The following is an 18,350-nucleotide window of genomic DNA, read 5'->3' on the forward strand; positions in this document are numbered from 1 at the left end:
AAAATGTATTACTTTCAAAGACCAAACACTCTTATTAATTCCCTATTCACAAAAAGCAGCTACTATTAAGTTTGCTATGCAAATACTAAATAACATAAATATATATTTAATAGAAATATGATAGTCTATTTGTTGTTTTCACAGTATCTTAGACTTACTGACTTATCAGTACACATAGATATCTCAGTCTTTAACAGCTGTAGAGTTGCATAGTATTCCATTACTTTTATATATGAAAACTTCTCATCCAAGTCTTTATTCATGGTACTTAAGGTTGATTCTACTTTGTTAACTAGCAAAAACCATGCTGCAGTGAATATTCTTGTATTTACATCATGTACTTCTAGGAGTATTTCTGTTGGATAAATACTCACTGAGATAGAAACATACTGAATAACAGAGCTTGCATGAATGCTACCATTAGGTTAATATGGCCCCTATTATAAATGCCCAGTAATACCAGGTTAAAATTCTGCTCTCACCTTTGTTGCCAAGGATTTGAGTTTTCCTAGCAGTGACTGTTTATTGGAATATACAACTTCCTCTTCATTATCTTCTCCTTCCATGATAGCACAACTGTCTGCAGCTGGGAGTTCACACTCTTTTGAGTTAGTTGTCATTACTAACTTGGAATATTTGTACTCCAGTCTAAGTAGTGGTAGATAAAATAAACAAATAAGTAAATAGATAAATGTCCATTTATTTTTATATAAATTAATTCTTATTTTAGGTGGTCATATGCCAGCTCATTAAATTGTCTTGTTACTCCACCAACAAATTTCCCTCACCTAGAGCCATAGCAATATATGTTCCCATTTATCTATCATTTACATACAAATATTCCCCAGATATCAGAGAATCAGTTTAGTACAGTTAATTCTACCACTTACTTTATATTGACTGAATTGTCCAATTATGAAGTACTTTTGGGGAGAAAAAAAAACTTTGAGATCTGAATGCATTTTCTTAATTTATGAATATTTGGAAGCCAATTCACATCACGTTTTCCAAAGTTTAGTTCATAAGGAAGAGAATATCAAACAGGCAAGCGATTTGGTCTTTACAGCCTCTATATCACTTATTCCTTTATACTACCACCCCAGATACTACAATTGTGCCTAGATATTGCTATATAGAACCTCCACAGTCCAACTAAGATTTAAATCATTGTCAAAAATTCAAATCATGTAACAGATCAATATACACTCCGATGTTAGGCTCAATACTCAATTGCAGATTCTTGGAGACCTGGAGCAAATAAATGTGATATTTGGCATTATACTTAGTCTATTTCTTTGCAAATGTCTGCCCACAAGAAATTAAAAAATAAAAGGTGAAACAAGAAGACAGCATTGTCATAAAAAGAAAAATAGATACAGAGAAAATCTGTCTGGCAATCTCAGCTCTACTACCATCTACCTGAGTAACATGGAGCCTCCAGTTTTCTTTGTTTTATAATAAATGGTTCTAATTCAATGATCTCTAATGTTCTGTAATCTTTTTATTATCAGAATAACCATCATTTCTTCTGCTTGCATTCTCAAAGTCCTTTCCTGCAATTCCTTCATAAGGAGAAATTTCTTGTTTCCCTAAGACAATCTATTTATGGGATAAAATGGTTAAGTCTAAAATTTTCACAATAAAACAGACCCTCCAGTTCTTACAGGATCATTCCAATGAGGGTACTTACTTTTGATTCTTTTTCCAGAAGTAGCAAGTCAGAGCCACCAGCAAAACAGCCGTGAAAGCTCCCACACCTGCTCCCACTTTCAGCCAAAAGTCAACTGTTTCACAGGTTGACAACTTTTTCTCAGGCAAAGAAATTCCTTTAATGCACCACTTAGGTTCATTCCATACATATAAGGTTTCCTTTTTTAAATAAATAAATAAAACCACATACAATATGAGAAATGAGATTCAGATTCAATTGTGAAAGCTAGATTTGTTACAAGGTCAATTTCTCATCTAGAAGAAGAAAGGGTTTTGATAACCCTTTACTCATAGTATAACAGACACACAGGATTATTCAGCATTCATTTAATAGAATCTCCGGAAATGGAAAAAGATACAGAAGTGAGTGAATAAGGAAATAATGGGTAAAAATGTGAAAACCAAATAAAGACATGGATTGTCACATCAGAAGGGCTTGCTACATGCTGAGGAGGCTGAACAAAAAAAAATCACTCCATCTGGACACATGTTTTGCGTTATATTCCTTAAATTTTGATGATCCCTGACTCCTCAGTCATGTTTTTGAATATAAGCTTAGGTTATTTAATATAATTAATGGGTATGGGTTGCACCCACCCATCATGTAGGCCCATTTTCCCAACGAGCGTCTACTTTGAGCAGAAGAGCACACCCTGGACCGAGGACATATTGATGGCACCATGGCTGGCAGACTTGGGTGACATGTGGGGTGGGCACATGGACTGCACTCTTTTTCCCTATGCCAAAACGAGGAAGGCATTATTCCGGGTCATCACCACCCACACCAGGTGCTCTGGTCCTCCCAAAATAGATGACTCAATCACTTTAAGGCAATGCTTTTCAAACTGCAAGTTACAACTATCTAGTGAATAAAAAAAAAAATCAATATATTGAGTCTCAACCAGAAATTTTTTTAATAAATAGATTAGATAAGGCAGATTAAAAAAGAAAATCAGAATTCAGTACATGGTTTCTTATATATTTCAACATATACAGTGACCAATAGCAATTTGCATAATTATGTCCATTGACATTAAGTGACACAAGGCATTTACCTTGTAATGTGTCACTTTTATCAACACCCTAACAGAAGGATAACACCATAATGTTTAATTTTATATTTTACATACATAAACATATTTTTGCAGTTAGTCGTGAACTGATATGCAGGAGAATCTTACTTACTTTGAGGAAAAGTTTCAGTCAAGTTTTGGATAGGAACTTTCAGCATGTTTTTTAGAAAGGATATTAGTGACCAAATTTTTTTGTTAGTATATGACATTTGTAACATTTTCATGAAACTTAGTGCAAACAAATTACTTTTAACATGGGTCACATTATTTTTATAAAAATGATGAGGTAAGAAACGCTGAGACATGTTCAAATTCAACTGCCTCATCTCGAAGCATAAATAATGACAATGCAGAGAAAAATGTAAACTCTAGTTGGCAAACGTTGACTTCATTTGAAGAGCATTCTAACAAGAAAAAAATACTGTGCCAGAGTTTATGTGGCTTTATCAAATGTGCAACATCCAACAAAAATGGCAAGCTCTAGTGAGGACTGACAGTCTTACAAACAAAATCTTAAAACTTCAAAATTAAAAAGATACTTACAAACCCAGGATACCTAACTTTTCAATAAGCTCCTCAAATATTGACAAAGAAAAAAATCCAGCTATTGGCAAAATCTCTCAGTAATTATATAACTATTAATTAGAAAGCATTATTCCTTCATTCAATCACATATCATTGGAAAACAGAATATGGCTGACACTGCAGCTGAAAAATGTATTCTTTCAGCATGTAGGAATATTTTGTAAACAGGGTAAGATCAATTTGATGATAAATGGAAAAACATTCCTCTCGGTGATAACACAGTATCTCTTCAAATCTTTACCACTGCATGACATTCATAAGTAATGCTCCAATTTGATAAGAGCACTTTTATCCCAAGTTGTGTAGCTCTTTTTGTTTACGTGAGCTATATGTGGCAGGCTTGTTGTACTGTGTAAATTTAACTTCATATGCATCTGTAGTAGATATATTTACAGAATTTGGAAAGTGCATCATCAGTCAATATACAGTGAAAAATTATATAGAGTGGTGCAGAAAAATGGTGCTGAAACACTGTGGGATGATTTAAAATTTTTAAAATACCATTGCAATATTTTGTAATAACTATTTTTCCTATCATTAATCTTTGGCATCCAAAAATATCCACATTTTTTCATTGATATAATGGAAAACACAGCAAAAGTTGTTATTTGTATATGAAGCTCATTTGAAATATTTTATTCAGAGATTGGAGGTGGCCATCCCACTTACTGCATCATACCCCTTTGCAGTTGCCATGGAATATGCTAAATAAGGTATATGAACTCAGGAATGACATTCATATTTTTCTAATTGAAGCTCAATATCCTTTGGCAAACATTTTCAAAATTGATATCTAAGTATAACAGAAGGATATATTTAACTTCTTCTGGTATTTCTCAAATTAAATTTATAATTGTGGAATTATAAATTCCAACATGTCAAGCACATCAAAAATCCAAAAGATATTATTCTTAAAGGCAAAAGCAAATACTTAAGAAGAATCACCTAGCAACTACCTATTCTCAATATTCTTGTAATAAGTTGAAGAGAACCTTATCAATGAAGACAGTTAGAATGAAATAAAATTAGAGAAACTGTTACAACCTCAGTGTCTTCGACATCTCATCATTACCTTCCAGAAGAGAAATATCGAATATTAAAGAATGTTTGGATAAAAGATCATGAAGCTTTTCAAAACCTTTGAGTTAAATGTAGTGGCCAAAGAAGGGGATACAGTTTAGTTTTTCATTTATTTTAACCAACAATTATAAGATATATCATAATTTTAGAATAAAGAAAAACAATTTCAATTTCTGAAGCAGAAAAAGTATCATTATTATTATGAGGATTAACAAGAAACCATTTTTGTGAACCTGGAATTTTCATCCATGACCCACTTAAAAATGTTAAAAAGAAACTGTCTCAACAGTTCACTGAGTGAGCCGCACAATTCCTGGGTGATCTGAACTCAAATAAGCCATCTGCAGGTAAGCACATTTGACAAATTAATAACACATATCCTAACTTTTGTTTAGTGTTGTCTATTTGGGGATTTTTCCTATTTTGTATTAAATGATTAATAAGAATATAATTAACTTGATGCTAGTACTTCATCATAAAATATGAAAAAAAGTATTGTTCCATGGAATTGCATTTCACTTTTAGGCATATCTCTGGGTGTCTAATTTGTGACTGTGTACTGGGTTGGATATACGATATATCTCTTACTACAAGTTCACTGTCATTAAAGTTTGAAAAACATTCACTTAGAAAACAGTTCTCTGTATTTTTTTTCCTAGGCGTAAGTTGAACACAATTGCTGCCAAATACTCTGAATGCATGGGATTGGGTGGAGGCATTCTGATTCCATCTCTCTCACATTCCTGACCTCCCACCTGCTAACTACATGTTCTTCAAGACTTTCCTGGGCAAAAAAAGCTCCCCCTCTCTGATCCCCTTAGTCAGTGGGTGTTCTAGCATGTTCCCCTCTCCATGCTGACCTGCCGATCAGTCCTATCCCATCTACCTTCTAGCTTGCAGACATCCCATCTAAATCTCTGGTCCTCTGAGACCCACTTTCCACTAGGGTTTCCAGCACTGGTCTTGATTTACTTTCCTCTGCACTTCTTTACTACCATTTCAATGGAACTTGGGGATTGTGAGGTGGGACACAAGTAGTTTCTTTTTGTTTTTTTTTTTTTTTTTGAGATAGAATCTCACTCTGTTGCCTGGGCTAGAGTGCCATGGCATCAGCCTAGCTCACAGCAACCTCAAATTCCTGGGCTCAAGCGATCCTACTGTCTCAGCCTCCCGAGTAGCTGGGACTACAGGCATGTGCCACCATGCCCGGCTAATTTTTTCCATATATATATTTTTAGTTGTCCAGATCATTTCTTTCTATTTTTTAGTGGAGACGGGGTCTCGCTCTTGCTTAGGCTGGTCTCGAACTCCCGATTTTGAGCAATCCACCCGCCTCGGCCTCCCAGAGTGCTAGGATTACAGGTGTGAGCCACCACGCCCGGCCTACAAGCAGTTTTTAAGGAGATTAAGTTGGGTTTTTTCCATATAATGCTACTCGAAGCTGGTGTAGTGAAGGAGCCTCTCCCAAACACAACTGACAAAAGTGAAAATTGATATAACCAAAGAAATTTGGTGATATATACCAAGAATCTTAAAAATTTCCATCTCCTTGGATCCAATTAACTTTTTTCTGGTAATAAACCCTAAGGAAATAATCAAATTTCTAACAAAGATGTTCATTACAAAGTTATTTACAAAAAGATTGTTTTTCATTTTTTTCCTCAAGCGTCTAACAGGAAAATTATTAAATCCAAAATTATATAAATAACGGAATATTTGTCAATAACAAAAAATCGTGTTTCAAAAAATTTAATGAGAAGGGAAATTTTTAATGATATATTAAATGTAAAAAGGAAACAAAAAGTATATTAGGGTAGAATCCAATTTTATTTAAGAAAACAAATAGCAAATAAGCAAACAAATGATTTCAAAGAAAATATGGAGAGTAGAAGCTTGTTTTTATATGTATGCACTTTAGTTTTTGACGTGCTTCTTGTGGCGAGTCACTTATATCATCCTCATCTTAATTATTCCTGCCTGCATTATATAAATTACATGTTGGTTTAATGATATCATTCCTTTATCAGCCAGGTAAATATCCATAGCCTATGTCTCCCTTGCAATGATTCATTTTCCTCAAGTCCGGTGTATATCTGCAGGTACCCCAGCATTTGGGAGTTGAGCAAACAAACTTGATTTTAAATATATATTAATGTCACATTAAGTTAACTATAAGCTTTAGCCATGCTTCTGAACCTGAATTTCTGATATGATGCCAGACTAACCAATTGTATTTTCAGTGACACAGTTCTGCTTAGATGGATTTAGTCCTTACCTGAAATCCTCTCTTGCAGGCTCCCTCGATCTCATGGAAGTCATGCTCCGTGCACAGAGGGCAAGCTTCAGCACTCTCCCACAGGAAATAGAATGCACACCCATCACAAGTACCTGCTGGGCACTTGCTGAAACAAAAAACAAACAAACAAAAACAAACAAAAATGACAGCTTCTGTAACACATTCAAGCCAATCAACATTTAGGTTCCTGTCACATTCTGGGGAGCACTGTGTGGATGCTGAGGAAACCCAAGTGGAAAAAAATCTAAAAGAGACAAAAGCACAATGAGATAATATTTTGCACTTATTTGGGTGCCTAGAATCAAAAAAACAGATAATCACAAGTGTTGTGAGGATGTGAGAAATTGGAATACTCATATACTGTTAATAAGACTGTAAAATGGTGCAGCTGCTTTGGAACAGTACTCTAGCAGTTCCTTAGACATTAAATATAGAATACCATATAATCCAGCAAGTTCAGTCCTAGGTATAAAATAAAAACATACATCCACACAAGAACTTGTAAATGAATGCAAAGCAGCATGAATCATAATAACCAAAAGGTGGGAATAACCAGTTTATGAACAGATGAATGGATGAACAAAATGTAGCATATCTGTACGATGCAATAGTATTCCACCATAGAAGGAAATGCAGTACCAATACATGCCACAACTTGGATGAACCTTAAAAATATTATACTAAGCGAAAGAAACAAGTCACAAAATTCAACATATTATCCTATTCTTATGAAAGTCCCGAATAGGGAAATCTGTAGAGACAGAGAGTAAATTAGTAGTTGCTTAGGGCTGAGAAAGGAGCTAGGGCACAGGGAGGTGATAACTAAAGGATATGAGATTTCTTTTCGAGGTGATAAAAATGTTCTAAAATTGACTATGATGGTGGTTGCACATATCTGTGAATATACTAAAAACCACTGAATTGTATTCTTTACAGGGATAAATTATATGGTATGTGAAACAAATTTCTACAAAGCTGTTTACAAAGTTTTTAAAGAGAGACAAATACAGATAATGACAATTAGCTCTGGAAAGGCTTCTTGGTGGAAATGATGTTTAAGCTGAGTCTTGAATGTTCAATAAAAGTTAGCCAGAATAAAAGTGAAGAAAGCAAAGGAATTCCTGCCAGAGGGATGAGAGAGTACGATGAATCAGTAAGAAATTACACGTAAGTCATTGCTGCTGGAGCTTCAGGAGCAAGGCAGTGAGTGCTGAGCATACAGGCAGGGAAGGTCTCACATGTTAAGAAGGTTGCAATTTCTGTCTAAGGTAATGAACTTAGGCAAGATGCTTCAGGGCTGCAGTCCCCAACCCCTGGTCTGCAGCCCACCAGAAACCCAGCCACATAGCAGGAGGGGGCAGTGAGCGAGTGAAGCCCCACCTGCACACACAGCCACTCCCCATTGCCCTAACCCGACCCCCCATCCCCGGTCAGATCAGCTGTGGTATCAGATCATCACAGGAGCACAAACCCCACTGCAACCTGTACCCGCAAAGGATCCAGGTTGTGCGCTCCCCAAGAAAATCCAACGCCTGATGATCTGAGATGCCAACCAACCATTAGGTCAACACACAACTCAGCGATGCAAATGATTTTACACTCCTAGGTTCCCTTGGCCTAATGATAATTTCAAGAGGCAGTTACCTTCACCACTCTGCAGATGATGGATGGGGCTTACACACAGGGACAAGGCAGGACTTGGATGGAGACTTTTTGAAATTCTGCTTTTTGAGAGGTGGACCCATTACATCAACTTGCCTCTTTCATTTTAGGAACAGAAAACACAGCATGGCTGAAAAATGAACCTGCTGCTACTGTGTACAGAATCCTTACTGATCAAAGCCAGAAGCTATTTGGAAAGGTTCTAGTAAAAATGGCTGTTCTGTTCATGAATTCATTAAAACTAGGGGAATACTGTTCTCTTAATTTGTCTACTATACTTTAAGCTCCCTTAAGTCCAACCATGTAAATATAGGCTTTGCCTGAAAACCTCCTTCAGATCTCAGCTGGTGCTGAGTACAGGCGTCCTGAAACACCTAATAGCAAAAGGACACAAAATAATGAGAATCAGAAAAGGACTGCTTTTAAGTTTTAACTTCAAATGCCTTTCTAATGATACGTGGCACCAAATTACAATTTTCAGTCTACCAGCAAAGTAAAATTTCTTACTCTTAGTTAACTAAATATAGCCTAAGAAACCCTACAATATGAGCATTAAAAAAAAATCTATGTGTCTAAAAATTAACTGCATTTTTCCAAAATGTCTGTGTGCTGTAGACTAAGCAGACATGGTAGGATGTGAAGGAAAGCAATGTTCTTTATAACGTATTGTAACAGAGTCTCAGTGTTACTTATCAGAGCTAAGAACCATGGCGAATAGTGATTTTTAGAAAAATAGCTTAACTCTTATCTGCCTTAATTTCACTGTTGGTAAAAAGGGAGTAATGGATATATTCAGACTAAGAAACAAAGATTTAAAAAAGGCAAGTACGATAAATGGAAACCATACCACGTAAAATATTATCCCTACTTTCCACCTTCTATATCAGTAAAGGCAACTCAAAATTGTTTTTTTAAAAATTGAGTAACCAATGGGAAAAATTCTTCAGGAACACTATTTTTTGCATAACAATGATGTGCTACTTTAAAAATAATTCTGTTTATCTAATCATTTAGCAAAAACTACCAATATGCTCTCCATTTCAAATCTCTATTCCCCATATTATTTTCTTCTTTATCTTTCTAACACAGAGAAGTTATTTGGGGGGTGGGAACAAACTACTTATCATGGGAAAATAGAAGAGTAAGTCTGTTAAAGTTTGAGAAAATAAGAACTCAAAAACTGAAAAATAAAAAAAAGAAAATTAATGAAAGTTGCAAAAACTTCTAAAGAGAAGACTCAGGTTACAATTCTAACTGGCCTTTCAAATGGTTGTGTGTTTTGCCACAAATGACTCAATTCCTCCTTTCCCCTGCCTCATTTTGTAATTTGTCAAAATCGAATGTCTGCTATACTGCCTTCCCAGGTTGGTTATAATAGATAAAACAACAGAGCAATTTTGGAAAGTTCAGAGCACTGCAAAAATATAAAAGACGATTAGCAATGCACATGACTTTCTAAAGAACTGATAGAACCATTGAACCTGCAACAACAACAAAAAAATCAAGACACTTACGTAATTTATAAAGCTGCCATTAGGTGTCAAAACAGTAAAAGGATTCAGTGCCTTTCTTTAGTAGACTTCACTTTTTAAAAGATACTCTTAAGTTAGAAGTAGTTTAATTTAGAATCAATTCTTTAATTCTTTTAACCCAATGAGTCATTTAAAATGCAGAATACCCAAATTTAATCCTTTGTTATAACCCTCAGTTTTGCAGTTTAGATCAGGCTTTCTCTGTGAAATGACACGGATGTATACCACAGTAATAATTTCAATAGTGCTCACTTATAGAATGAAAATAGGAAAAAAGCACAAGAGAAAAAAATACTTTCTTCTACCAAGAACAAAAAAGCAAACAGTAAAAAATAAATGCTTTATTCCCAAATATTTGAAATAATTTTTCCTTTGACTACCTGCCCTCCCACCTCCTCCCAGCTCTTCAAAGCTGGAATGCAGAGGTACCACTAACGGTGCTCCTTTTATAACTTTTGATGTATGTGATCACCAGAGAAACCAGTTAGTAAATGTATAAAGAGGCAGTACATGGTCCTGAATAGCTGGGGCACGCAAGGCTAAGATCCTACAAGATTGCTAGATGTGCTGTGAGTTCTAGGCAGAGAAAACACTGATTCAAAAGACGAGCAGGTAGACCTTGATTTGGTTTTATTGGTAAATGAGGAATAGACTTTCCAGTTTCTTTACTTTACTTTTGGGATTACCTTATGAATCAGGATGGTACTGGCAATATGTAAGAAGTCAGATTAAGCTTTTTTTAGGAAGTTAGTTCCTGGATTCTAAAATGGGATACCTTTCCTGGAGGACAACTGGACAAAGTGATGAACTATTGGTGTCATCTTTTAAATAAATCAACTTTCCTAAAGCAGGATGACTGGGTTCCTATCATGAATTCATGGAGAATAATCTTCTTATGAACTATTATGACCTAATACTCAACTTATTACTAACCGTTTTCATACTTTGTAAGTCAGTATAAATTTGTTATGCCAAAACTTCATTTAAAATACAAAAGTTAAAACAAACTTATCTACATTGTCAATATGTTTCTGACCCTTCTGGATTTTTGTCTCAGGAAACTGGTGGTAAAGGTCATGGTCTTGTGTGCCTAGAACATTTGTCAGTTGAGCTATCCTTTGGGATAAACTATTGTTGCTGAGTTTCTTTCATATGGTGCTTTGGAGGGTTTCTTGCAGCTCTCCTAGGTGGGGTATTCAGACTGGCATTGGTGATGCTGCTCATGATTCCTCTCAGCTTTGGCATCTCAGAAAACTCAGCCTTTCTCTGCTAAGGATGTCTTGTCCCCTCTTGCGTATTGTCCATAAAACACTATTGCATCTTGCTTCAATTTTGTTAACATATAAATTGCTTATAACTGTGTCTTAGTCCATTCAGGGTCCTATAACAAAATATATTAACGTAGGTAGCTTATAAATAACAGAAATTTAGTTCTTACAGTTCTAGAGGCTGGGAAGTCCAAAGTCAAGATGTCAGCAGATTCAATGTCTGGTGAGGACTTGCTCTCTGCTTCAAAGATACCACTTTCTTGCTGCATGTTCACATGGTGGAAGGGGTTAGCTAGCTCTCTGGAGTCTCTTTTATAAGGGTAATAATCCCATTCATGTAGGCAGAGCCATCATGACCTAATCAATCACCTCCCAAAGGTACCACCTTCTAATACCATCACCTTGGTATCAGTATTAATTGATGATATTTCAATATATAAATTTAGGGAGATACAAACATTTAGATCATAGAAGACCAAGTTTAAACACACGATTTTTTTACCCACAGCTCTTAGATCAAGGGTTATAAAATTCTACCAATCTCCTGCAAAAAACCTCCCTTTCTAAAGATTCTGTCTGGAGTTAATTACCAAACCCAGCATCAGATCAAGACCTAGGCAAACTAAATTAACTGACACTCCCTAGTTTCTTTTTTTAAAAAACTAAGTTTTATCATCCTTATTTCAAAATTGATCCTAAAATTTTATGAATATTTTATGATTTTTATATTACAAAGATTACTTATTAGTGTTTAAATTATATAATTTTAGCAATTCTGTTTTAGAAATTTTCCATTTCTTGATCATAATGGCTTTTAGTTGTTTTCACTTATGCTTGTAATGTTTTTATATACCTCCTTACTTTTTAATGTTCTAAGAACATATTTGGTTTTAATCTTTTGCATTCAGTTGCCTTTTTAACTTGTACACATTTAGATATCTATTATCTGTCTATAAATGGTTCAGAGGAAAAAGAAAACAAGGGACTTACTTAACCAGTCATCATTCTCTAGTTCTTAAGAACTTAAAACGGAGAGACTTCTTGGCTTTAACAGTCCTTCCCAAAACACCAGAGAAAATACTACATTAGTATCCACAGATTGGATGACTTTGATAGAGACTCTACATTGGAGTCTCTGGAATAAACCCCTGGAGTGTTTGACCACTGAATATTATCAGAATAGAACTGTGAAGCATCCCTATTGTGAGATACAGTATTCCCAGAGGCTACACTGATAATGAAGATGAATTTGAAGGAGGCTTTGGCAAAACAATTTTAGACTGATTTATAAACTGTCCAAGCAGTTAAATATCGTCATAAGTTGAGAAAGAGAGAGAGAGAGAGAGAGAGAGAGAGAGATCATGATTTTCCTATAACTCATAACATTAATAAAGACCCTGTTTGAGGAAAGATGCTTCATTTAAAATAAGGCGCCAATAACTTATAGATCAGTTGAGTTCTCCTCCAGGATAAATGTGATATTTGCTTTTAGTGTGATTCTTAGAAAATCCCTGCCCATGAGGAATCAAAGAGAAAAAACGTCAAGATGAAAGAACGACGGCATGAAAAGAACAATAGATACAGTCAGGAAATTATTCCATCTTGATTGTGCCCCTCTATGGCTACAAAACCTGGGGTGTCAGTGTTCCCTACTCTGTAAAGTAAATGGGTTTGACGCAAAGATCTCATAGGTGCTAGGGCATCTCTATTATCAGAGTAAAAATGGTTCCATTTGCCTGCTTTCTAATAAGGTCTTTTTGTATTCTATTAACTAACAGAAATTTCTCTGTTTTTGAAAGAGCCCTTTGGGCACATGCTTAGGTCTAAATTCTTCCTAATGAAAGAAGAGCCTTAAGTTCCTCTCTCCACCTAAGATTATAATTAACGGTTTGGGAAGCCTTTTAGGCAGCAGCTAATGGGGCATCTATTTAGGGATATCAACAGTCTATTGTGTTAGCAGTTTATTCTCTTCCCAAGGTGCAAACTGCACTAGAAAATCTCAAAGGTCCACTCCAGCTCTTAGATTCCATCTGCCACAAACACTGTGCTGTTTTTATCTAAAATGTCTCACACCCTCCAGACACTTTATGGAATTAGAAACCAATTACATTTGCCAGACCAAATAGACAGGCTGGAATTTCCAATTGCAGATGAGTAGGCAGACAGATAATTTGCTTATCCCTCTAATTTCTCAGGCAATACACAAAGAACACATATTTCCCCCTTTTTCCTGCCCTATTCAATTTCTGTTAAGGCATTCTCATTTTTCTAGTGGGAATGTAAATTGGTACACCCTCTATGGAAAACAGTATGGAGAGTCCGCAAAGAACTAAAAATAGACCTACCATTCAATCCAGCAATCCCACTACTGGGCATCTACCCAAAGGAAAAGAAATCAATATATCAAAAAAATACCTGCACTCACATGTTTATCACAGCACCATTCACAATATGATAGCAAATATATAGAATCAATCTAAGTGTCCATCAATGATGACAGAATAAAGAAAATGTGGTATATATACACAATGGAGAATACCATTCAGCCATAAAAAAGAATGAAATAATGTCTTTTGCAGAAACATGGATGGAACTGGAAGTCATTAACAAGCCAGGCATACAAAGACAAATATTGCATGTTCTCACTCATAAGTGGGTGCTAAAAAATGTGTCCACGTGGATGTAGAGAGCTGAATGATAGACAACGGAGACTCAGATGGGTGAGGGGGTAGGAGGAGGTGGATGACAAGAAATTACTTACAATGGGCACAATGTCCATTACTTGGGTGAGGGATACCCTAAAAGCCCTGACTTGACCGCTATGCAATCTATGCATGTAACAAAATTGTTCTTGTACCCCATAAATTTATATAAATTAAAAAGAAGAGGAGAAAAAAAGGCATTCTAATTTTCCCAGGGCTGGAGTATTATGACATTTTCTCAGGACACCAACATATAGAGCCCCAACCAACATTAGGACTGTTAAAGTTGCCTTTTCCAGGTTTGCCAAGATCTTTGGCCAAGAGATGAGAATTCCTGGGGGCGGCATCCGTTCCGCACTCTGACACTTCTCGGTCAGCACATGAGGCTTCTCAGGGCAAGGGTCTAGTATCTCCCTCTCTGCCCCTTGAGGATTTAAAGTTCAAAAAAGAAAAAAAAAAGAAAAGAAAAGGTCCTCTTCAAAAGTAGCCCAAGAAACCTGGCTCTGTTAACACCTGCTAGTACGAAATCTTAATTCAGCCCTACAGCTAAAAACTACTCTAATTATTTCGGAACAAGCTCTGTTTCTCATGTTCTGATCCCAGAGCTCCCCCTTGTGCCTTGATGGGAAATTGATTCAAGAAAGGAACGTTAGCACATTTAAGCTGTGGGGTCCAGTAGCTCCCTACGCAGTGGTCCACACACTTCAATGCACGTCATAAGTAAATTTATCAAAATATGAGTAAAGGACTCCACCCTGCAGACTGTGACATTTTAAATTAGCTTTTCAGAAAACTAAAATGCAGAACAAAGTTTGAGAATCTGTCTCAGAAAAAAACAAGTCAAATTTTCAAAATGTGGGTTAATACAAATGGTTCTCAAATTTTAATATGCATCAGAATTTGCCTTGTATTTTTAAAAACATTCCTGTGCTCAACATCCAGAGATTCTACAGGTTTTAGGGAAGGCCCAGAAATTAATTTTTAAAATAAATGACACTTTAAGGTATTCCGCTGAGAAACCCTGGCAAAGATAATTAAGTTCGTAAGTAGCAGATTGCTGGAGGTCAGAAGAGAAACTTCACTTTTCCTCTCCTCACAAGGAAAATTTCAGTTTCTAGGTGGCATCATTTAATCCCAAGAGACTATTCTCTTTATTGTATTAAAACATCAGAACACACATTGGGAGAGTTAGAGGTATATATTTTCTAAAGGACAGATCTAGTCTTTAGTAACATCATCTCCTTGAGTCATAGACTGGGAGGAGGCTTTAGAAGTTACTCAAGTAGATGCCTAGAAATTAGACCCAGAGAGGTTAATTGCTAGGTCCAAAAAAAAAAAAGGAGGACGCATGCCTTTATTGCTGGAATCTCTGAAGACACCTTTTCATGGAGTGTGGTTTGCTGCCTTGGCTCTAACCGGAGGCTGGCAGAGGGGTCCTCCACCACGTGAGGCCCTTGAGCATCAGGCTGCCTCCGCTCCCTTCTCTGGTGTCTCCTGTCTTTTATTATGTACTCCTGTGCTCACACTCTCCTCTCACCTTGAATAGGTGAAAAGAATAACTAAGTCATAGATCTGTGAGAAGCTGACAAACGCAGTTGGTGAGAAGTGAATGCCAGTGTGTCTTTACACCCAAAAATAAGCCCAAAATACTGTGTTAACCACTGTCATTATTTTTAGGACACACAAATAGTTGAAGCAATGCTTAGACCACTGACTTCCAATCCTGATGTGACATAAGCAGGACAGCTTAAAATTTCTCAAAGGTTACTGTGAAACTATCAAAAACAAAATTAAGTCAATCATTGTCTTTTTAAAATATATGCTTTTACTAGCTTGATGGAGAAAAATCTGCAAATCGAACTATGGTCCAAAGGTACTTTAACCCTGAAAAGATTAGAAATAAATAACCTAGATACTAAACAATGAATAAGTGTGAAAAATAAAAATCAGGAGACATTTCTGTGTCACTCATGCCATTAAAGCAATCTATATTTATGTTGACAATTCTTCTCTGTCCATGAAATTGCTTATTTTCTCCTAGTGTTCCAAATACATATGAACTATATTAATCAGATATTGTCCCAATGCCAATCTGTATTAAATGAATTGCATTATGTATTCTACAGGTCAGATTTACTCGGCGATTCTGCCACCATTAATTAAAAAAAATGGAGAGTTGGAAATAGATCATACGAATTATCTACCCTGGCCCCCATCCCCTTCCAGAGAAAAACACCATGACTCAGAAATGAGATTACTTAATCTAGATCACTCTGCTACTTAACTGTTGATCCAATACTATTTAATATAATCTAGGAAAGTTTCTAATCCAGTTTTCAAAGAAATTGAGGCTAAACAATAAGATAAACAAAAGTATACAAGCAATGTAATTAATTGTATATTGCTTAAATTATTTTCAAGAGAATTAGACACTCAAGGCAAACAGGACAAGAATACATCATTTAAAAGGCTGGGAAGTATTGAGATTGGACAAGGACCTATCCCTCTTAACAGGTGCTCAGCACATCCCTACAACAAAAACCTACAGATTCTTTTGTTCTCTTTCTGCATTACACCCATAGAGAATATGTTTTAAAACAGTAAGACACTGAAGAGTTTTGTTTCCTTGTGACAAATACAGATGTGGAATAATCACAGGGAAATAAGAATACCTGGGGACTGAAATCACTCCCGCTCCGAGTTTAGCAGGATTACACCTCATTTTCACAGCAGTTGATCGGCCATTAATACAAGATGTTGTAGTTGTGGAAGACCTATTGTAAGGCAAATAATATTTTAAAAAACAGATATAATACAGATTACAAAGACAAAAATATCACGTGAATAATTGTTCTCATGCTCTATGAACAAACAAAAAAAGAAAAATGTATTAAAGTTCACTAATTTAGAATTTTAATACAAACTCAGCTCATTTACTCTCACTGCCTATGAAAAGTTGACTATGTTCCCAAGTAAAGTCATAAGCCATCATCAAGGTGGTTAGTAAAACTGTCATAATTTTAATCATTATTATAATTACAAAAAATTTTAAAGGAACTGGGGCCACATCTACTTAGGCCGATGCTTTAACGTGTGAATTACAAATAATTACTGCCTAGACAGTGAAGTAGAGTCTCTTTATTGCCTAATTTAAAAGACTATAAATATACATATATATGAGAGAAGCTATATAAGGCTTTCAAAATATTCCATGTTTCCCACTTTTTATCAAGTCTCTCATTTAAGAACCAGTTACTATTAAGAACAACCTACATACTAGGAACCCCAAGGTGACATAATCTATCTTTCCCACCACCGTAACTCACAGTGCAGTATGTGATCGTATACATACAATTATAAGTATATGAGTATATGAGTTACATATATTTTATATATATATATATATATGAGCTTCTTTTTATAAAAAAATAGTCAAGGGAAGTGGCATCTTCACTTACTTATAAAAGAAATGCACATCTGGTATTTGGCTCGGTGGAACTGGGAACATATCTTCTTTTATATTTATATTTTGCAATGTGCTTTCAACTGTCACTCCTAGATGGCATTCAGAAAAGAAACTATTAAGCAATATGGGAAAATTAGGTTTATTTAGTCTCTGTATGTCTCAATCAAAAATAGCTTTACTTTGATGACTATCATTTTGCCAGAAATACTGTACTAAATTAGTATATTCATGATAAAAACAAGAAACTCTCTAAAGTCTCCAGAATAAGACAGAAAACATTCTACTTCCTAGCTTCGTAATTTTGCTTAAGTCATTTCTCCTCTCTGGGTCTTATTTCCCAAATCTGTAAGATATACACAGTAATTTAGGTGATCTATAAAGTTCCTTCTAGTTCCAACTTTTCACAAACCTACCATTAAAATTTTCATCCTCTGGTGAATTTCGTCAAATGAGCTGCACTACTTTGCTAATTTAGCTTTTTACTCACATTCATATAGACATATATGACAAAGCAAAAATTTTTGTACTGTAATAATTTCCAGAAAATAACCCCAAATTTTGCTTAATCCAATAAGCAGAAAAGTAAGGCTTTTTCCCCCCTATCTCTTGTAAGGCAAAATGATGGCAGAGCCAAAACACAAGCAATAACAGCAACCGTTGCTTCTGGAACAGAGTTCCCATGGTGAACACAAGCCCAGTAGCTGACCTTGGTGCTGAAACTTAAAGCTAATTTGCTATGGAGTCTATAGGGTTCTCAAATACAGCAGCACATCAGAATTACCTATGAAGTTTACTAAAACTATAGATTCCTAAACCCCACCCCAGAGGTTATAATGAATTTGATCCCTAAGAATCACTAAATAGAGACCTATATGCTTCTTAAAACTTTCCTATACTGCCAGGACCACACAGACAGAAAGGGCACATGGGGAATAAACTTGGCACCTTCACCTTTGCTACTTGTCACCAGCTTACT

At 35.7% G+C, this 18,350-nt stretch overlaps 1 protein-coding gene across 2 annotated transcripts in view; it reads right to left on the reverse strand.

The window, feature by feature from the left end:
- KIAA1324L (KIAA1324-like ortholog) overlaps positions 1-18,350 on the reverse strand; it is a 174,342-nt gene that overhangs the window by 39,385 nt on the left and 116,607 nt on the right. For both annotated transcript variants that reach the window (XM_012643503.1, XM_012643504.1), the window contains 5 exons: positions 17,367-17,463; positions 16,581-16,682; positions 6,724-6,850; positions 1,691-1,869; positions 483-648 (listed from right to left, as the gene is read on the reverse strand). In XM_012643503.1, the coding sequence (XP_012498957.1) occupies positions 483-648; positions 1,691-1,869; positions 6,724-6,850; positions 16,581-16,682; positions 17,367-17,463 (671 nt within the window). The remainder of the gene's footprint in view (positions 1-482; positions 649-1,690; positions 1,870-6,723; positions 6,851-16,580; positions 16,683-17,366; positions 17,464-18,350) is intronic.

This window comes from Propithecus coquereli, unplaced genomic scaffold, assembly GCF_000956105.1.
Source record: "Propithecus coquereli isolate 6110/MARCELLA unplaced genomic scaffold, Pcoq_1.0 Scaffold199, whole genome shotgun sequence".
Lineage (NCBI taxonomy): Eukaryota > Metazoa > Chordata > Mammalia > Primates > Indriidae > Propithecus > Propithecus coquereli.